Source organism: Megalops cyprinoides, chromosome 24 (assembly GCF_013368585.1).
Source record: "Megalops cyprinoides isolate fMegCyp1 chromosome 24, fMegCyp1.pri, whole genome shotgun sequence".
In the NCBI taxonomy this organism is placed as follows: Eukaryota; Metazoa; Chordata; class Actinopteri; order Elopiformes; family Megalopidae; genus Megalops; species Megalops cyprinoides.
The window spans coordinates 20,625,338-20,647,756 of NC_050606.1; the positions used below are offsets into that span (position 1 = coordinate 20,625,338).

General features: G+C 41.5%; 1 protein-coding gene across 1 annotated transcript; it reads right to left on the minus strand.

Annotated features, from left to right (window-relative positions):
* Positions 1 to 13,024: 13,024 nt before the first annotated feature.
* On the minus strand, positions 13,025 to 21,020 carry LOC118771205 (chorion-specific transcription factor GCMb-like). The gene is made up of 5 exons (XM_036519125.1): positions 20,588 to 21,020; positions 19,778 to 20,030; positions 16,752 to 16,864; positions 15,376 to 15,501; positions 13,025 to 14,520 (listed from the first exon to the last, which is right to left on the minus strand). Exons 1-5 carry the CDS (start codon positions 20,681 to 20,683, stop codon positions 13,615 to 13,617), a joined length of 1,494 nt encoding a protein of 497 aa, XP_036375018.1. The 5' UTR covers positions 20,684 to 21,020; the 3' UTR covers positions 13,025 to 13,614.
* Between the last annotated feature and the right edge of the window lie 1,399 nt (positions 21,021 to 22,419).

Genomic DNA, 22,419 nt, shown 5'->3' on the forward strand with positions numbered 1-22,419 from the left:
CTGATTTGCCTTCGCCTCCCGCTAATGCCTGTTTGCCCCTGCAGTGCCACTCGGTTGTGTTCAAAAACAAATGCGGAGGCTGGGACGGAGAGCGAGAGAGAGAGGGAAAAAGAGGGCAGGAACAAGAGAAAGCGTGAGGGAGAGAGAGGTATGACAGAGAGAGAGAGGGAGAGGGAAAGGTGGACAGACGAGTGACAGAGACAGAGAGGGCAGCAGAGAAAGAGAGCGAGCAAGAGAGAGAGAGATCAAATACATTCAATGGAATCCTCAGGGTGGGGCGGTGGCAGATTGCTTATCTGGGACAATGCACAATATCCTGACTATAAGATCGCTATCAGAGGCAGAGTGCAGTGGGCAGGAGCTCAGAACCAGCAGCTTCATGCCTCTTTAAGAAGACAGTACATTTTTGGCTTTCGCTTCCTGCTCAGATAAGGATTCTCACGAAAAGGTGTCTCCCTCTGTGCCTGTCTCCACAAAGCATCCCGTAAGAATCGGAGAGCCAGGCAGGAATTCCAGGGCACTGTTCGAACCGAACGCTACTGTGCTTTCATGCGTGGCTTTGAGCACATTTATGTGTTTACGTGTCTTTGTTTTTTTTTAAGATTTTTCGCTGAACTAATGCAAGGTTGCAAAAATTGAAAACAATTTTAAAACTTGTTCAAACCTGAACAACAGTCTTCATTGAAGAATTGAGTGATTGTCAGTCAGAAATGTTTTGTTGTAATGCATGATCCAAAATCCACTAGCATTCTGTCATTTAGCATGAGACACACTCCTTAAAGCTTAAACAATTTTTTTTTTTTGTGTGTGTTTGTTTGTTTGTTTTACATATTATGTATTTATAGAGCTGTATGTTTACTGAAGCAGTTGAGGTCTTCTGTCTTAATCAAGGAGACAGTTGCACGATCCGGGTTCTTAGTTATAGGAAGAATATTTACGTTTTATTTATTTATTTATTTATTTTTTTTATTTATTATTTATTTATGTCTCAAGCACACAAGCCGTCATGTATTCATTGATTAGAAATGTGTTACCAAGTTAATGGCCAACAATTTTATAGTGACTATAATATTTATTAAAACTGGGCCATGACCTTTGGGTCATAAGGAAATCTTATACTGTCCATATGGTGGCCAAACTTTGCCATTCAAGATAAAGATGAAAATAAGTCACCTGAAACTGTGCATCCATATGGCCTTATAAGTATAACATTTTCATCTTCTTAGAACTTCATAGACCAATTTGTACAATACGTGGTACACATCCTCCTTATAAGTCCAAAAATGGGAGCTGGAACGGTGCAGCTTTTGAGTCCCCAGCCAAAAAAACAGCAGTCCCCCATTTTTTGCACCCACATACAATAAACAAGTGTAACAAGTAAATTAGATTAACGGTGCCTAATGTTGGTACTGCTCTCTGTGGCATATGCAAAACCACAACAGGCTCATTTGCGAATGACAAGGGTTTCCTGCGCATGCAAAAACATGGCCGCAACAAGGGGGTAATTTTTGGGATGAGTATGCCAATGCAGTAATAACTCGTGCGAAGGAGCTCCAGATTCACTGGGAATGATGTGTATCTTGCAACTTGGATCATCTGAGAGATGCTTGGAGATAGCAAAGTCTTGAGATGGTCACTTCCTGTGCCAGGGACATGTCACCATGTTGTGCTAAGGTCTTGCCAAGTGCGGAGGTGTTTTCCCAGGCTGTCCTGCCAATGTCATGCATCACCACACCGCCATCCGGAAAAGGTCTAGGTTATTTACACTGCTGGTATTCAGTGGCAGGAATGTGATTGGTTATTTTCCCCTCAGTGACACATGCCTCTAGAAGGTCATCCTATCATGGCTGGCAACACCTCCAAGGCTGGACTATAATCAGAAGTAGCCCAAAATGAAGGAAACAAATCCTTCCCAGGTCTTAAGTGTCCTACACATCAATATTCCACTGAACTGTGACTCTGATATAGCAAGTATGGCTTGGACAGGTTCCTTGCAAAAAAGTATAATCCTGCACCATCTGAAGTTCCACACAAAGCTTTGTGAGAAACATTTTCAGACAATCTGTATGCAATCAACCACAACTAGATAAACCATTCCCACCCAGCATAAAGATCCCAAAGGGGGGGTCAGCAATCTCGACATGTGGCCAGGTGTGATCCCCCCCATGTACTGATTGTACAGAAATTCATGTCTACTGAAGCAACAGTTTTGGGGGATAATGGGTGTTTACTTACGAAGCGAAAGGTAGGTGCAACTGAGGCTAGATCTGGTCAGGTCTTGTGACCTCTGACCTTTAAGAAAAATGCATGGTTCACGCTGCGGCACAGTCAACTTGCACTAAGGCACCTCTCGTGGCCACACCCACCCAGTCATGCTTCACTCATGCTGGCGGCCTCAATAACAGTTTGTATGCCACGCGCAACCAAAACAAGACCGGAAAGCTCCATCAACCACGTCTGGAGCTTGCACTGAACACAACTATATGCAGCTGGACAGAAGAGGAAGGGGCCACACTAGCCTTGGTTGAAATGTACCTGCTGAGAAAAGAGTATGAATGATCTCTCCTCTAGCTTATCGGGGATCCCATCTCAAACAACTGGAAATGCTTTATCAAAATTCGAGACAAAGACACTGCCTCTTTATCTTTTTTATTTATATTGTGTCTAATTGTTCAGTTAATTTTGATGATGAATCTCTTTTTGTTCAGAACTGTTTTGAGCACTGGTGTGTGGATGGCAACAGCTGTATTGAGTTTCAAAGAAACCGTATTCCTCACGGTCCTGTGCTGGGAGTGAAACGGTCTAACATTCTAACAATGTTTAGACAGAGTGGATAGATGGGTCTTCACGCCAGCGAGGTTAAACCATTTAAAATATCTGCTGGCCAACAGGAGCGCAGTGAGGGGACTCTCGGCTGGCATGCAGCTGTTTGGTGTGATTTATGGGGTGGCGGAGGACGGACCTTTGAAGTGGCACCGCGGATCACTGCCTCTGCACTGACGTGGCAATCCCGGGTCAGCGCATGTGTGTTTTTGGGGGCTTTCACTGGGACAGGCACCTTGTCACCGCCCCAGCCCCCACCCCCCCCAGTTCCTTCAGCGCATTCTTCGGGGCTACCTTCCCGGGCAGAGGGGGGTACAGCTGTAACCCCAGTGACACAATGGGACAGAAACATCACCTCACAGCAATGTCTCTGTGAGAATATGGACCATTTATTTGCTCACCACTTAAGCATGTTTAAATATATTTCTGCATCTGAGCATTCACAATTGGGTAAACACTAAACACATATAATTTAGTGGCCTGCAGATAGTAAATGTTTGTAAAAACATGTTTTTGTCTTTATTCCTTATAATGTATTTGTGTGGCAGACTCCCTCACAAAGGGGGAGTTGCATAGCTTACACAGCTGCATATTCATGTGAACACTTGAGCTGAAGTAGCTTGTACAACTGCAGTACCCTGTACTAGATCTGAACCCATGTCCTTCTGGTTAAAATCCCTGTTCTTTAAATACTATGCAAAACAGCGGGGAACTTTTTAAAAGTTTTTAAGGAGGGTCAAAGGGTCAAAATGAGGTGGTGACCCGGATGCAGAGGCGAGCACGCACTAGCTCATGGGCTTACCCCCCCCCCCCCCCTCCCGGCGCCGAGCGGGTCTCGCACACAGACCCTGTGATGAGTATTACTGCAGGATTAGCACTGGGCACTGTGCCCTGCCGCAGCACGGCGCTGCAAAGACACACTTTTCAGCACCTTCATGGGACTGCCCTGGAGATTAACGCCGTGCATTTGCGCATTCTTCGCCTTGTCAGATTCCTGAGGGCACATGCCCCAGAACAAACCTGCACTGTCCTTCTGGAAATGCGCATAGACCTGTGCCACCTTTGGAAACGAACACACCAAGCTTTCGTCATTGTTTTCTTAATTCTTAATGCAAAGAGGATGATCAGTATTGAGGCACTGTTCTGTTTATAGGACACTGAATGAATGAATGAATTTGAATAAATGACTGAAGCATTCTTTAGACAGCAGAACTGTAGTATTTTTTTGCTCCATGATTTGGGAACAGGTTGCTTTAGAAAATTTGCTATCAGTCACTTCTTGTGTGCACAAACACAAACCACTAATACCAGGAAGAAGGTGGCCAAATCAGATATGGATGCCAAGAACATCAAATATGGGTGCCATAACATATCCACCAATGTTAACATATTGCAGTAAAAGACAATCAAGAAGAGGTGTTGAAAATTCAAAATTATTCTAGATGCAGCATGGGCTACTGACCAAGGTACAGTTTAGAACAGAGCACAAATGGTTGAAAGAGTTCTTCATAGGTGATCTTGTTAATGGGGATAAATTGACACCTCAGTGCCCCTAGTGATGGCACTTTGTGACAACACTTTCTCTCTGCAGATGTTGCCCTTGCCATCATTTAGCAGACACTCTTATCCAGAGCGACTTCCAGCACAAGAGCATGGAAGTGTATCCATCACATTTATACACGCAAAAGCTCCAGACCTGATAAAAGTAATAAAATCAAATAAAGATGACACAAAATAAAAGTTACTTCCTTCATTGATTTGTGTTTACATCAATTTGTCTTTACATCAATAAAATAAAATAAGAATTTGGGGGAAAGGAACAAATGTCTCACATCAAGCACTTTTGTTCTTAGTGAAGGATTTCATGGTTACCAAGTGTGGGGCTGAAGCCTGCTCATTACTCCTTTATTTCACCTCACAGACATAACACAGGTAGCAAGCTTTGCTCTCTCTGTGAACCAGGAAGACTGACAGAACATCACTGAATAGGGGGCTGAGAGCAAAACAATGGAAAGAAAACTATGTAGCATGTTCCTCTGAGGAAAGTATCCAAGCACAACCCCAGCACACCTGCCTCCCTTCTCATTTTACACAAGGAATGTACAGCCTCGGAGAGTGGACACTTTCACCCGCTGACTGACCTGAGATCAGCTGCCCCTCACAGTTGGCTTGTGTAGGAATCAACACCTCTCCCTAAAGGAGGGCATTAAAAGCACACAGCCTTCTTAATCCAGTTACAGTGCTTGAGAATTCACAAGGGGCTTTTTGTTATCATGACCAGAAGGGCCAAGGTATTGTGGCATTCCTATTTAGTTCAATAACTTAAAAAGTCTTTAAAAGAGATTTACCCTCTGAGAAGGTTATCTCCGCCTGGGTGCACGTGCTGTTGAAAGTGACAATTGGGCACATTGGAAGTGAGCCTGGCATTCATTATGAGAGTGCTACTGCTAATTAAGGGAGTTGGGGCTGGTGCAAGTTCTCAAATCGGGGAACTATCCTGTGTGTCACCTCATCACAGTTCCACAGCTACTTCAAGGTCATATGGTGCGCATCTTTCTCAGTGTTGGCATCTTTAGTATAGCATTGCTCTCATCCCACTGTAATGTCACTGCTTTTTGCTGTGGTTGTACAGGATGTACTTTTACCCTACAGAAAACATCTGCTTTTGTTGCCACATTATGCTATTAAATGTTATTAAATGGTTATGTGTCTGTGGTAATCCCTTACAACTAGCAAAACTTGAAACAGAAGACTAATTGATATCTACCTGCAAAAATGACCCTCTGTCATTGGGCTTATTATACTATATACAAGTGTTAGATTCAGGTTCATGTCCAAAGGTTAAAAGCAGTTTCAGCATTTGACTCTTGAAAATCAAGGAGTAACTTTTCTTATTGCAAAGTGTAGGTTTAAACAGTATGTTTAACAATGTTGTACCAGTAAAATACCAACTGTGTAAGTAATGTACTTTCGTATCTGACTGTGGCATCTTTATAATATTACATTTATGCTGCAATTCTGTGCAGAATGGCGGTGTAATAATGAATGAAATTGTGGGTTGGTGTTTCAATATGACGTCCCAGGTGTTGCGCCGCGGCAGTTCACGTCTTCTCGACTGATACTTTCTCCTCCCTCACATTAAGATGTCACAACCGATGCTGTCTCCCACGCTTCCTTTAACCATAATGGAAGACTTTTATGGTTCAAGGGAGCTGAATTGTGCTTGCTTGCTTTAGCTAACAACGTTTATCTTACGACAAAGGTTTGGGTTTTTTTTCTGTCACGGATTTTCTTCATTCCTTTTCTCCGAAACGAAGAGAGAGAAAAGGAATGCAACGTTGTTGTTGCAACGAACGCTCTCCTTCGGCTGATTTCATGAACTTTTCTCCCCTGGAAGATGCGTTATTCAGCATTTAAACAAACAACGGTAACCATCTGATAACGGTATTGGTCTCGGTACACAAGTGAAACGGGGCAGAAAACAAGTGCTGATGGTCAGATACAGGTGTTTGTATGCGTTCAAATGAAACCATCAAAGCTGGTCCTGTACGGATGCGTGGTGATTTCAGCGGCGTTCTTTAAAGCCCGATTATACATTCACACTGTGAAGGTACCTGAGTTAGGAATGAATTCATATTAAGAGGTTGCATGGAGGTGAGAATTACAACGCAACAGTCTTTTATGAACTACAGAAATAAACATTTAAGTTTTAATGAGCTTCTAAATTCTTGTTTGACACTGATTTCCCAGAACGAATATAGCCTCCCAAAGCACTTGGGACAAGAAAGACAAGAAAGCCTGTCTTTAAACAAAGGGGAGGATGAGGGCAATAGACTATATTGCATAAACCTAAACGGCAATTTTCAGCTATCTGTTGAATCTAACGGCAAAATGGTTTAACTGTTTAACTTTGAATAAGCAGTTTAAGTAAATGTTACTTCATACATCATGATTTGTCAGTAACTGTAATTAATAGCAATATGGTATTAATTAATAAGTGGAACACAAAACACTTAATTCTTATATTTGTTATGCAACTCTATTCAAACATAAAGATTGAGTTAGTTCCTTTCTATTGGTGAAATACAGCTTTCTTTTTCTCTTTCCCTCACGTGTTCACACAAAAATAAAAGCCACGATAGATTTCCCAGAATTGCGAAATCTGTCTTGTTTTCCCCCAAAGCACTCCACCTTGCATAGAGGACAAAATAGCACTTCACTGTTGTCAACAGGTAGGATTGTATTTACACGTCTTGATATATTATGATTCATATTAATTTAGTAAACATAGCTTTTGTAATGTCGCGGAAGGATTACGGATTAAAGTCAAAATAAAGGCTTTGGTCGTTTGTAAGTGCACTGCAACATTCATCCATTATGCAGACTGAAGCACTTTCTTCGAGACACTGAGCCTCATTTGTAAATGGTCATATAGTCACAATTACTGTTATTTAAAACGCATTTCATATGGTTCTATGCGACCTTGAAACCCAGGGGAAAAGATTGGTTGGTTCGACCAAGTATTTATAATTCGGCCTAATAATATCCACTACATTGTTACGTAATTGGCATGTCCAACTAAACACATTCCCTAGCAATTTGCTTTTAACTTTTTTTTCAGAAAACATAAAACTAATTCCAAGCTATGTTAAATGAAAATTAAAGTCAAAAATTATAGAAGATAAGCTTTTCAATATTTCCTTCGAGAGTAGATCTATTGTCTTCGCATGTAATCATCCCACATTTGACTGGATCCTGTCTTTTTTTTGGCACGAATGAATTTCTTTTCAAACTTGCAAACGTATGTATTTTTGTCTTCTCGGCCAGAAAATGTCTTTTTGACAGTATCGTGTGAGGTCTTTCCGTACTGTGAAAAAAAAACATCTCACGAAGCTGTTCTCTGAATGGAATTTGAGTTCCATTAAGCGATCTGTCTCTACTTTGTTACAAAAAAAGATAGATTAAACTTTCATCCCACTGCCAATGAAAACATCTCGGCGAAATGATCCCTGGGGCGTCTACGACATGAGGGAAGTGTAAACTCCTGCAGGTCGTCAGTTAGGCCATGTTATGGGGTTGGACACAACCATGATGATTCCCACTCTACGGGCTGTAATGTCCCTAAAGCACGGGAAAGCGCTCCAAGGGTCAGAGAATCTGTGGGCCCAAAAAATAATCACAGACCTTTCACAGTTTCCCGTATCCAGCCCCTGACAGCGGAAACTGTGTGTCTCTACCGCTTGCCCGGAATCAGACATGACCCATTCTCGCTTTGAGGGTGCAGACGTTTCCAAAAATTTTTTAATGGTTTTTCAGTTGTGACAGGGGTAGGTATTGCCTACCTACACTACACAATGGTATGAATGGTAGATGATTTGACATTAAGGAGGCAAGTTTCTTTTGGTTTGACATTCGAGCTTCAGTTGTGATTTTAGCGCTACAGTGTGAGTGTTCAGCGTACAAAAACTTGGAGGAAAAAAACGAAAATCGAAGAACACCGCTCTATTTCACTGAACGATGCACAACGGGAAGATTTAGCATATTATATTCTAATGTTAAAAACAGTCACACGTTTTTTGTTTTAATACTCACCCTAGTTATGTGTTTGTAGTCATAGAAATTAGGAAAATCACATTGACTCGTGTACAATACGTTACATACACAAGAGCCACTGTAACCACCACTCTCCCGGGAAGTCAAAATTGGCAACAAACGACCTTGCACCGGAAGATGCGGGGTCTGCCCTGTTTTTTGTGTGTCGCAATGTGGGCGTCGCGTCGCGTCAACTTCAGTCGATCTCCACCGGAGCCGCAGGGCCAGCGTTACAGACGTCGAGGGAATTCCTGGGCCTTCCAGGTGGGGATGCACAGTACCGAAAAACCTGTCTCCTTTCTAAAGAAATTTGTGACATCCTTGGAGCGTGCGTGCCACGGATTCCAGTTTCGGTTCAGTGGCAAGGACTCGAACGGTGAGCAGTGGCTTTCTGCGGATGGCAGGGTTTTCCGTGACACAGATCACAGAGAAACAGATCGGCTCACAGCCACGCGGAGCAACTCAGGGTAACCAAACAAACTGCTTTTTGTATTTCTCCCTTTGAAACTCATCCTGGAGAGTAGGGGACGGAGGTGTCATTATCACGCTCATTTCACACACTTTGGTTTAATTACAGTCTATGTTTGTTGTGGAGGTTGATTTGACTGTCACAGCTGATCTGTGCGCTCATACGGCCTGTGCCACTCTCACAGTAAGGGGCTCACCAGCTCAGACGCAACGCACTCTGGGAAAATACCGCTGATGCACGTTGCACATGGTATGAACGTCTGTTCAGGAGGGTAGAGCCTTGCGTGCCTGTGGTTAGGCTATCAACTGAGTATCACAGTGTTCATGCCAGCGGGTCTCTTCCATTTTAAATTTTGCAAGTCAAGTCAATACTTTTCAGTGAAAAGAAATGTTTACTGTCCCCTAGATCAGTTTGCAAAAATATCTACAAATTGTTTTTAAATGAGAAATCAGTCTGCAGATGTGATCTCTCTCAACATCATCTTTACTCATGCTCTCTCTAGAGTCTCTCTAGAGACACCTATATTTGTACAAATCAAACTTGTACAAATGTACAAATGTAAAAAAAAACACATGATTATTTTTAGGTCAACATTAAAGAATTTTAATTCACACCTACCTCTCCAGTTATGTGCAGTTCCATTGTAATTGGTAATCAGTGCGGGCAAAACTCACATTGTCAGAGGGTCATAAAAAATAACAAGTACACATCTCTAGTAACAAAGACTTTCTTTGTGACTCTCAAAAGAAGCTGCCATATCTTTTGCTGCAAATATTCACTTATGAATACATATATAAGTGCCCACATGAGCTAAGTCAAGTTCATGTTTCCTATGGTCAAAGGACAAGGCCTCCTTTTAAGCAGCGCTCATGAGATCTTTGAAGTGAAATAAGGGTGAGATAGTCGGTCAGGTTTGCATTAAAGCTCAGCGCATCACTCGTCTGCTGTTTGTAAACACGTCTCCTTGATGTACTGTGTGAGCGATAAGGGCCAGACGCGAATGTAGGGGTGATGGCAGTTCAGATGTGTCCATCATACCACTATCAGGTGAAAGCTACAATTGGGACGATAAAGGGAACGAAAGCGAGGCCTGAAAATAAACTTTGCCCCCGGTGGCTCGGGGCGTTTTTCATCATCGGCCCAGGTCTTGCGATTAGAGTGCGCGTTGCCAGGGTGAGGACGAGACATGACACAAACAAGTCGAAAAAGGAGCCGTGAATCCGACGTTCAAAACCATTCCAGATTCCAGATTAGAGAAATTCTGACTGCTGGCTCCGTGTACAGGCTGGACCTTGCAGATTGAATAGATATCACAGCCCTGGTATAGGCCTGTAAACAGTTCATCTCAAGCTCATCTTTCCTTTGTGATTATCGGAGCAGTTCGGTCACAGCAATGGAACTGAGATGGATTTCTGTGAGAAATGTCATTGTTAGTTCTGTAATTATTCAGTCAAATGTAGGCATGGGCGGAAAGGGGGGGGGGGTGTTAAGCTCTTTCATAACCTTCTATAAAGACTCCAGCAGCCTGACAATAGCAGAAGCTAACCCCAGAAAAGCGATTACAAGGCTAACTGATTCTCATGTGGGGCCAGCCCCCTGAACACTTATGACCATGGCTACAACCCCACCCCAGCAAACTCCAGCGGGAGCACGTTTTGGGCCAAGCAGGACATGGGGAGCAGGCTGATTACACTTCCACCCTGAACCACCTTGAAAACAGTGACTACCACTGTAGTTGCAATCTCTCCTCACTTACGAGGACCCTGACAAAATAGTGACATAATATAATATCCCTGCCCTAAATCTGTGGTTGAATGTTAGGCACTAATGCATTACACTTTGATTAAACTGATTTGAAAAAAAAAAAAAGTTTAAAGTTTAAAAAACGTTTACATTACTTTTGAGCATACTGCAGGTGCCACATCTTAAGGAAGTGATTTGGTTGGAAGGCGAGGCAGTGACTCATGAGATTGTCCTGGTCTGTATGGCCTGTTTACAGCGTCACAGTAAAATGATGAATTGTCCAGAAATACAACAGGTGAAGAATAATTCTTTCCCACAGGTTGCTCCTCATTGTCTCAGATTAAGCCCAGATTCAATCTAGCTGCAGTGTGATTTGTCCTTGGTGTTATACAAGTGTGCTTTGTTACACAAAAACAATCCAGGGCATCTTTTGATTTTGCTCTACAAGGTTAGGAACAGATTGCATCACAGTTAGATGGAGTAATTCTGCCCCAGGAATTTACTTTACTGCCTTGATAAAAATTAGAATTATTCATTTTAAAATAATTTTTTCTTGATTTCATTCTCAAGGAGCGCTGTCCCCCATCTGTTCCCACATCGGGTGGGTTTGCCAGAGCCAGGGCCGTTTCATCTTTGTTTGTTTGGATGTGCTCAGGTCAGCATCCTTTGATTGTGCAATGCTTTCCACCTCCTTATCGCGATCTAATCGGCTGAACCCAGTATAGATGGAAAGACATGAAGCGGTGAAACCCAATGCCGATGCACAGTGGTTCAATGGCAGGGCGCTTTGTGATTCACTCAAAGGAGCGCTATTGACTTCTTCACGGGAGATTGTGACACTGAGGATGTGCGATAGGGGCAGTGTGATGTTTATAATAGAGACAACACCTGCATGAGTCCTGCCTTCTGCCTCTGTTCTCTTCATGTATTTATCTATCTATCTATAAACATATCTATCTATCTATCTATTTTTAATAAAGTATATGTTGGTGGGGTGCAGTATGGCTTAGTGCTCATGTGCAGGACTTGTAATTCAAAGGTTGCTGGTTTGATCCTACAGCGGGACAGCGTTGGTATTGATCCCTTCGATAAGGTTCTTAACCTGTATTTCCTCTCTACATTTCCAGCAGCATGAATGGATAACGTAGCCTACGACAAAAGGCTATGTAAACCATTAATTTGTAAGCAGACGTTTTTTAAAGCGTTTGTCTTATGTATTTTATTATGACTTTTTCATTTTAACCGATTGTCTGACCGGAAAATTTCAAGGTGAAGAATTCCTGAATGAAAAAGGAACGATACCTAGAACGTAACATCTGATGCCATTACCGAAAAAAAAATGAATGACATAAACATGTTCCTTTCCTCCCTTCTCCTCGTATTTATGTTTGTTTGGTGACAGTTCGTACCTCCGCTGTCGGAATAATAAGTCATTCTGTCTTCGCGTCAGTAGATCAAAAGGAGACCCGGCGGACGGACCCCGCGGTGCTAAAGAGGAGAGACGCCGCCTTCACCTGAACCGGCGGTGAGGAAAGGTACTGTCAGCAGCCGGTATTACCGGCGTGTTTCAGGGAGAGAGAGGCCTCCCACTCGTTATCCGGTCCGAGCGAGAAAGCGAGAGACAGCCAAGACAGGCCCGAGCCGCAAGATTAAAAGCTTCTCGATGACAAACCCGGTATTAATTGTTCGCTATAGCAAGGTTATGACACGACTGAGATGAAAACACTGATTCCTCTTTGACACCGTCGCATCCTCCCTCCTTGCGGTGATGTGGAGCGGCGTCTTTTTATGTTAAGATGTTTTAGTGTTCAGTCCTACCCTGGAGAGAAGTACGTACCCTTACAGCTGACGCACGATCGGGCAAGCTTGACATCCGACAGCAAGTATTGGTACCGCTTCGCAGCTTGTGTTGTCATTGACGTTTGAAAAACAGGATCAAAATAAATACATTGGTAAAAAAAAACCGCTTGAAAGTTTGCATATAGCACGTGGCATATTGGATTATCTACTTTCCTGCTTACAAAACGTAACATTATAACCTACTGTCTGTTAAATCACAAAACCGTTCTGCAAGTATTTTTTTCCGTTTTGAATGTTAAGTTAGAATATGGATATGGATGAGCTCGCGTGAAAATGCGTATGAATACACTGGAACCTAATCAAATAGTTCATTATTTAATATATTTACTTCAGAGTAAGATTTTTCAGCACAACACAGTGCTTATGTCAGACTTGTACAGTGGTTAGCCTACAATTATAGTCAGAATAAATTCTGTTTCTGGACTTGAACCTTTTTTTCAATAAAATGTTTCTTTGAATTTATTGTTGTTCCAGTGTTTACGTTATTATTCATCTACAACTTACCTTTCCTGTTTTTTTAACTTACAAAATGACACACTGAAATTCATAGTCAAGTATCCTTTTATGTTTGTCTTTTTCATAAAACACAGCTACCAGACAGTGAAACAGCATAAGGCATACATACTAACACGTATTTCAGTGCTGTGTAGCGTAATAAAATAAAGGCACTTATCTCACACATAAGAACATTGTGTTGTTGAAAAAGGCCTACTCAGTCAATCCATGGTTCATTATTTTTGCCTAATCTAAAATAAAATAATTCCAGTTCAAGCATATAAATAAGACATATTTACAAAATGACTATACACTGACAAATGCTGAGCCAGATTTAATCAATAATAGTTTACATGCTGTCCTTTTGTTACATGATTCGGCGTATCTGTGAGTACCAAACTCACAACGTGTAGGTAATGAAAGAAGCATTTGTGGCTTAGTTTTGTCTTTCCAAAGTTGAGGACAGATGTGCAATGCAGGATGATGGAGCAGTTACAACTACCCATATTCTGTTACTTGTTATGACGCACCAATGCCTGTTTCAACAGCAGAAAAGTCATTTCTTTTGCAGCAATTTATGAATGCACCTCACCTGTAGCCTTTAAGGCCTCTCGGATTTAAGGGCGCATGCCTCAGTATTCGCCTCCTTCGTATTTGAAGGGGTGCACAATTCGCTCCGGGTAGCTAAATGGCGGATAGCCCCCGTACCGGTAGGCGTCGAGGCCCTCCGTCCGCTCCGTTTTGGGGGGCAGCGCTTCCGGCTGGTGCCCGAGGGCCGACTTGATGACGCCGGAGTCCTCGGGGACCTTGACGCCGTGGTAACCGGCAGGGGGGCCGGCCTCCAGCAGGGAGCTGCAGCTGGAGGTGCTCTTGCCGTCGAACGGGCCCTCGGTGTACTTGACCATGGAGGGTTTGCAGGGCTGGTACGAGACCTTGGTGGTGGTGGTGATGATGGTCTGGAGAGCAGGGGAGGCGGCGGCGGCGGCAGCGCCTGGCGAAGACCCGGGGTACCTGCACAGGTAGTCGCCGTTGCAGTAGTGGTGCCCCGAGCTGGAGGGACCCTGGGTGTAGTCAGCCTGCTCCCCATGTCCCACTTTGCCTAAAACCTGCTTCCAGCCCTGGTGCTTGCTGGGGGTCTCGTACCCACGGCTGTGAGTGCTCAGGGACCCGGGCTGTGGCCCGGCCGGCGCAGCACATGCCTTTCCTGGGTCGGCGTCCGGTGTTGGTGGGCTGCCAGGATCCTTGTAGAGGCTCGCATACGACCCTGAGCCCAGGTAGCTCGGCACGGCGAAGTCGTAGCTGCAGGGTGGCCTCGGCACGTACAACCGGTGGTTGGTGTTCTTCTGAAGCGCGCCGATGGGCTCGGCACCGGGAGGGTCGTAGCTGAACTTGTAGGCCTCCGTAGCCTGGTAGGAGGGGTAGTGCTGTGTGATGGGGAAGCTGGGGTCAGGGAGCAGGCCGTAGCGGTCTGCGCTCTCCATGCAGGAAAGGGGGTGCAGGTTGGGAAAGGGGCCGCCTGGATCGTGATACCTCCCAGCCTGTTAAAAACAAGATGAAGGAGAGTCTCCACCTGTACCCAAAACTGCTGAATTAATCACTTAATTGTGACTACTTTAATATAATTTGTCTCGGGAGCCTGTGTTAATTCCCACCTACAACTTCATCAGTAATTGAGTTTGTGTCAATTGCATTGGAAGCAGGTTAACTGGCAGTGCCTGAGTGACTGTGTGTGATAGGACTAGCCATTGGTTAATGAGCTGCAAGACTGAAGGCCAATTAACAGGTGTGTGAGTGGCTGGAGTCAGACTTTTTGTTCCACTCTGGCTGCTTTGGTGTGTTATTTTTTGTTAATATAGTTTTTACATTTTTGTTATTTTTGTCATTTTTCTCCTTCTGTGTGTTGTATGTGTGATGCATTGGACAGCATGGTCTCAAACATGTTAGGGACCATGTCGGTTCCTGTTCACTATGCTTCCTCTGCGTGACCTGGCACCATTTTCCTGCATGAATACACAGCACTCTTGCAGTGCCACTGGGATGTTGTGGAGATGTATCAAAATGGTTTTTAGCTGTCAAATGTCACATGTATCACCTCTCTTCTTTCATTATCTTTGTCATTTCATTGTGTTATCTACAGTATGTAAATGTGTCTTATATTTTTAGTGTCCATTTTTAGCCTTCGATGGAGCCATTAAACTAATATAAAGAAAATTATAGAAGAAAACTTTGAAACATAGTGCTTGAAATGCGTGCATTAGATATTGTCACTCTATCTTCAATGGCAGTTCCATCTATATATTGTTTTATTCTCACTCTGTCCTGTAAAGCACTTTGAACTGGTGGCCTGAAAAGCACTCTGAACATGTAGTCATTGCTGTTTGTCTCTTTATTACCTCCGATTCCATCTGCCTCTTTTTCGGAGCAAAGTGGGGCGAGGACATCCTTCTTTTCACTGCGCTCCTCCTGGCCTCTGTCTCCGATTTGCTCTCTGGCCTGGGGTGGTCATGGACTCCCTTCGACTGCACAAAGTCCGCCCATAAACAAACGCGGCGTAAAGTCAATCATCCAGTTAGGTTACAGGAGGTACCAGTGTTGGGTCAAAAACTCCTTAAATTCTATCATTGCTTTTGTTGCTTTCATATCACGACCTGTTAAGAACAAATTTAAACCAGTGCTCGAACTGAAGCTTTCTTTTATTATATTCCAAGCTGAAACACTTCTTTAAAATGTAACAGCTTACTTGTTTACTTGGAATTACAATACACTGGTATATAAGGCATATTACACATTATGCATATTATATATAATTGTCTTTATACCTGATGATTTCAATACTTCATATAATTCAATCTGTCATTAAAAAGCAAACCATTTTTTCCAAAAATCCATCATTTTTCCATAAGGAAGCCACCAATCAGGGCTATTACATACTGTGTTTTGCTATTCTACTAGAGATTATTTATGTAAAAATGTAGATTTTGACTTAATCACTGAAAGAAATAATGTAAAATGTTGGCAGTGACTGTAAATTTGGAGGAAAACGTGGATGAAAATTCTGTGGCTAACATCCTGATTTTGGAAATGTCTCATTACCTCAGCCTACGTATGTACATCAACCATGCTATGACATAACATGAACAAAAAGCATTGTTTAATTATCTTGTGTCTGTCTTAAGAATGTAACATATTTTTCTCTAAATCAGTCAGATCACTAGAGCCATGTTTTTATTACTAAACCTCCACATGTGCCATTGTAACACAACCAAATATGGCAGTTTGCATTTCAGCTGAAGGAGCCTTGGTTAGCACTACTCGGTTAGTTACCCTATAACATCGCTACAACTGCACCATTGCAGTACCCCTTAAACATGGGGTACACAAACACTTCCTATGTCAAATGTGCATTTAAATGAGGATGCTCTTTCACCAGCTTTATGTGCAGAGAATGAAATCCCAATGCATGTGCATATGTTATTCCACAGTAACATAACATTTTTAAAGACACTTCCTTGGTATGGTGCTTTACAGGACTAAACATGCCTGATTCCACTTCACTGGGCTCGGGGCCAACCAGCTACTACATCTGGGTTTGACCAGCATTATTGTGGAAGAACCTCTGGCCTGCTGGTATAACAGACTTCCAGTTAAATTGGATTAATGGAACCGTGGCTTTAACAACCAAATTTAGCTTGCCTTTAATGCCTGTCCTTAATGACAGATATTTTTCCAATCTACCTATGAGTGATAGAGTGATGGTGAATTTGCATACCTGGAAAAATATGGCTCTTCCATCCATCCTCCAGAAATTGGTGACAGGGTAGCCACTGTGTCCTCTGCAGGGCACCAGCTCCAAGGGGGAGTTACAGCTGGGGCAGAACTTCTCTGGAAGACACAAGGATCGAAGTGTTTACCTGCCTCTCAAACATCTGAAAACTGCTTTGCTTATGTTAAATATATTTAACATTTGATGCCTACAGACACGTGTGGTCAGTTTAACTCAAAAAATTAAAAAGTATATGGGGGGTTGAAAGGATATTCTTGTAAGCGTCTACCAAATGAATGTAAATATAAATATAGATTTTCACAGGATATGCTATGCATAATAAAAATCCATAGAATAAAACCCAGTTTTGATGTAGATTTGAAGTCATGTACAATATAAACTTTTAAAAATATAAAACATTTCGAAAACAAAGTTTGCTTAAATTTGTTATTAAGTTTCCTGTTATTATTTACAGCCAGGCATTTTTGTTTTTCTGAAATTAGGTGCAGATTATTAAGACATACATCTTTAAATCTTTATATTCAGAATTGTCGTCCATTACATTTACACCACATTTTCTGCTTAGCATATACTCTCATCCAGAGCAAATTACATAGCTATGGTACAGATTATCCATTTACTGTACATATCTACACAGTACGTACAGGTTACATACTGTAACCAAGAGTATAACAGTGCCTGATGGGAATCAAACCAGTAACCTGTTGGCCACAAACCTCTCCACTACATTACATTGCTGCTGCTGTCATCTGTTTTATCATAGCTCTATACAGTGTGCTTACACCTTTTTCCTCAGTTCCACATGTTTCTGTTTTCAATATAGAGGTGTTCTCATTATGGTCTATTAGGGTCTGTTACTGCTGTATTATTGCTCTTCTGTTATTACTACCCATACTAAGAACAAATTACATTGCTCATGTTTTACATTTTATCAATTTAAACAATTATAAAACACTATAGTCAAGATTATAACAGCAGTGGGATTGAATCTGCAACCTTCTGGTTACTAGCCCAGCTCTGAAGTAGGCCACCACTCAGCCTTATGAATCTGTTGTCATTGCAATCACGTAATCATATCATTGCACCCGACATTTTGAAGAATTATCATTATCGGTATTTCTTAACATTGTACTGTGCATACCACAGCAAACATATAAATCTAAAGAGCGTCATTAAACACCATTCTTCACAAGGATTCGCTGAGGTCTCTCGTTACAAGAGATACCAGAGTTAGGTTGAAACAGTCTAAGTTCTGTGCTTCCTTTTGCTTTTGCTTTAGCTGTCGTATTTCAGGTCATCTCATATCATACCTGGAAAGAACAAATTTAAAGGAATGCTCTAATCGAAGTGTTTTTGTTATATTTGTATATTTTTGCTTATTTCCTCAGAACTGCAATAGATTGGTACAAGATATATTATAAGTTACATATATATAAATTATATTTATAAATGATAAATATAAATTCAAGTGATTCACTCCGTTTCGATTTTTTACCCAAAAAAAAAATCTGCGGTCGGTATACGAGCGTGTGCCTGTTTCCTTTGCATCAGCCGTTAATGGTTGCTATAAATACTATGAATTTTATCTGTCCTAGTTTCTGTTCATCGTAGCTTAATTCTACGACCTAAAGACTTCATATTTGCTTTAATTTTCTATCTCTGGTTATCATTCAGGGATATACGAGAACTTAATCTTAAATTATGGATTTTTTTTTTTTGATTATCACTTCACAAGCAAATAAATTATACACGAGATATCCGCGAGGTGCTCCAATACGACATCCTTCTGTTTGAAATCAAACAGTTTTATCGCATTCATTGCTTCTGCTGCGACCGTTCGAAGTGATTGCCAAAACATCACTGCTCTTCTTTCCAAGCGATTATCTATTACATTCGCTTCATGAAGCACTCTGAGACATTTGATGAATTTAAATGAAACTTTGATTGATTGACTTAACTTCTATTCGTAACTTTTGCTTAATCAAATGGACTATTTTTTATTATTCAGTATAAATAATAAAATATATCATTGATTTTAATAGCTGTTAGGCCTACACTATGAATACGTGTATGTCAGCAGTCCTTAACTGAAGAAACAGAAACACTAACCAAGAGGGGTTATTCAATTCTCCTGCTGTATAACTTGTCCTTTGACTTCAACGGTTATTTTTCTTGTCACAAAGCATGTCAAATCTGGCAGTTGCAGGAAATAAGTAAAACGATATATGTAAATGTCTATTTTGGTCGAAGCTAAGGGCAAATGGGAGGCTAATGTGTGAGAATTCTGAAGTAATACGAAAACACACACCATAACTGGCGAGGTGAAGGATCACACTCCAAACGAGTGAGCTCTTGTGCTAAGTAACTTCAGAGGGCGCATTCCCGCCTTTCCAACGAGCTCGCTGACGGTGGCAGCTAATGCCGAAACGACTGAGTTGTAACCATTGAAACTGTAATCTGGAATTACAATTTAAATCGGGAATAATACATGCAGTTCCCATGGCGGCAGTGCGGTTAAGGAGCTCGCCTGTCATCCGGGTGGTTTCGAAAGCCCTTAGACACGTTAGTTAGAAATTAGGATTCACTCACTCTGTTGACATAATAAAACACTTGACTTTCTTGATGTGCAGAGGGGTGCTTTGACATAAATTTTCCATAGATTTATATTCAACTGTAGAGGAATGCTAGACTTGCTATGTGTGGATGGAGGTAGATTCATATTATGTCAATGTCATATAAATGTCAGACGGGAATAGACGCAGCGCATCCCTGTTTGAGCATATTCAAGAATCATTGTTACTAAATAATATTTCTATATGGAAAACCGACACTCAGCAGGAATTATCCAATCAATTTAAATCAAAATGAAGGTTTTTTGTTGATATTTTAAGAGGGGGCATTATGAGATAATCCGAGGATAATAGGATCCCCTTAACATGGTCGCCAGTGAATATTCGCCCAAAATAAATCATATTGGGTAGTGTGTAACCATTCTATATTGACATACTCACTTTGCTGCTTTTGGCGAGCTTTGTCGCAGATAGCGGGTCTGAGTTGTATTTTGCTGCCGTCGGGTAGTGTGCAGTCCCTGCTGCAAACTACCACACCAAGGCACGACTTCTTTAGAATCTGGCAGTTGTGGTTATTCGTATTCCTCATCGCCCAGCCGCTAAGGTGCCGTTGAGCGTTCTTGTCCTCGTTGTTGTAGATGTACCGAACATAGCCATCGGTCCATTCCTGGAATGCGTCGAACTGTTTGATGTCCTGTCAAAGATCGTCATTAATGTCGATTTGTCCCTTATTGCGCACAACGCTGTAAAGCGTAGTATGTTGCAAATGACGCATTGTTTTTTGCATTAATTTTAGATATATCCAAACTGTTTGAAATGTATCCAAAGGGCACCAGTTGTACATTTAAATGAAAAGACAGGCAGAATTATAACCTAATACAACGAATAAATCGTCATTAATTTAAATGGGACAATAGAAAGAAGTATCAGATGCAATCTAATGTTGCATATAATTGATCATTTTTCATGTAATTAGATGAAGTTTTGCTGATTCAACACTTTAACTGCTCAATGAAAGGCTATATCAGTAGATTAACTTCAATAAAGGAGAGTGCTATTGGTTAGTCACCCCTCTCTGATCAACAATGGAAAGTTAAATCGTCTTGAAATATTACTGTGGAACAACGTATAGGTGTCTAATAATAATGCACATGTTCCAAGTGTTAGTCTGAGACATTAATTCCACTATTTGGACAAAAAAAAAACATTATTCAGTTATCCACCGACCAAGGAGATGGCAGTTGTCTTTACCTGTGGCAGCTTTGGGTCGTTGATGTCCCATGTTAATTTCATCCCAATCGAGCAGACGCAGTCAGACTCGTCAAACAGATCGGCTGACTTTGACATGTCGCAAAAATGGACGGAAGAGGGTCTTTCAGCAATTACGCGATATCGAAACGTGCCAACGGATCGCGAAAGTGGGATGGCTACCCGTCAGCCTGGAACTCCACTAGCCTTGCACGTGGAGCTTGGGTGGGTTGAGGATTAAATTAGAAAATACGAGAGAAACTACTCAGTCTTAATCGATACTTAATCGAACGCTTGACTCGGATGCAATACCTGCAGGGAACAAGTTCCAAACTGACCGCCCTTGTTTTCTCTTATTTGCTCACAGGTAATCCACCTTTCGGATGCGCCCCTGCGGACACAGTGCGCTCACCAGGGCCAAGAAGCACGTAATGACGACAGGTAAGGGATGTTGTGTTTATGTAAGAGAGGAGGCTGGGCTTGTAGTCGATCTGATCAGTCGTACTGAAGTCAAGGACCTTACAATTCCATTCACCTCGTCCATGACTCTGACCTAGACTAACCGCAATTGCGTGCATCCAACGTCCTTCGCGCGCTCTGCCGTGTAAGTAGCCCACAAAATGCACAAAACACGAATATTGTGTAGACGTACAGAACTTCAGATAATGAATGTTCGTTAAAGCGCACGAATAGTCGTTAAATCGTTATCCAAACAAAGAACTCTTCTTGTAATATCATTTCTTGACGATGTTTGCATGAAATATATTTAGAGATATATTTAGAGGCTGTCAGATCCAGCTTCTTGTAAGAGGAAATTCTTGTTTGTATTCTCGGTACTCAGCAAAACTTTGTTGGTACTTTTTATGAGTAAAAATAAACCCCATCAGCAGTTGCAGAACTGGAAATGCCCTTTAAATGGGACGTGAGAATTTTAAGGTCACTCGTTGTTTAATGTAAACTCGCAGTCTTTCACCTGACGAATTTGGATGAAAAATAACTGATCACCAAAATAAACACCGCAGCAATAAAACGCCGCATATTTTCGAACGAACTTTGCTTCGTCAAAAAAGAAAGAAAACCCTGTGTATTTCAGTGGCTTAAAACTAACACACCAACTCGTTTAAACGAAAGGGTTGGATATTCTTTGTAAAAGAAAAAAATATTTTTACGAAAGTAAAAAATGTACATTTATATATATAACATGTAATATAACATTTCCTTGCTTGCTCACTCACTGTAAAGATTTTAACTTATTATATATATATATATATATATATATATATATATATATATATATATATATATATATATATATATAATAAGTTAAAATCTTTACAGTGAGTGAGCAAGCAAGGAAATTGAAACATTTAGTCCTTTCTTTTATCTGACAAAGGATAAACAGTTGTTCAACGCTGCTTGCTGCTGTTTTATCGTGTAAACGAAAATAATAGAGACTAAAATAGTGTACAAATGAACGAATCGGAAGAAGGTAGTATATTCTTTGATTCCGTTCTTGGGCGACCGTGAAGAAGCGTTCTAAAGGACCACCAAAACTCGAGCCGAAGTGACAGCCACAATTTTGAGGCTGGTGTTTATTTTGTGCCTGTTTGTGTGGTCGTTTATATTAGTCACTGTTTTCTGTCAACAGACAACGTCTTTTCAGTATGGCACAGCCCAAAATACCTCATTTGAAAAATCAAGATATTCATCAATAGTTACGTCATTGAGCAGCACGTGCACACAGATAAAATTACCAGGTATGTTAAATTATAAGGGCACATAGATAAGCATGTGTGGCAGGTTAATTATATTTCACGACTAAAGTAGACTACTGG

Coding starts and splice junctions, on each gene's coding strand:
- LOC118771205 (XM_036519125.1), bottom strand. CDS start 20,683: ATGTCAAAGTCAGCCGATCTGTTTGACGAGTCTGACTGCGTCTGCTCG. Junction 16,865..19,777: donor AGCTCGCCAAAAGCAGCAAA/GTGAGTATGTCA, acceptor TGTGTCTTCCAG/AGAAGTTCTGCCCCAGCTGT. Junction 14,521..15,375: donor AGAGGCAGATGGAATCGGAG/GTAATAAAGAGA, acceptor TGTTTTTAACAG/GCTGGGAGGTATCACGATCC.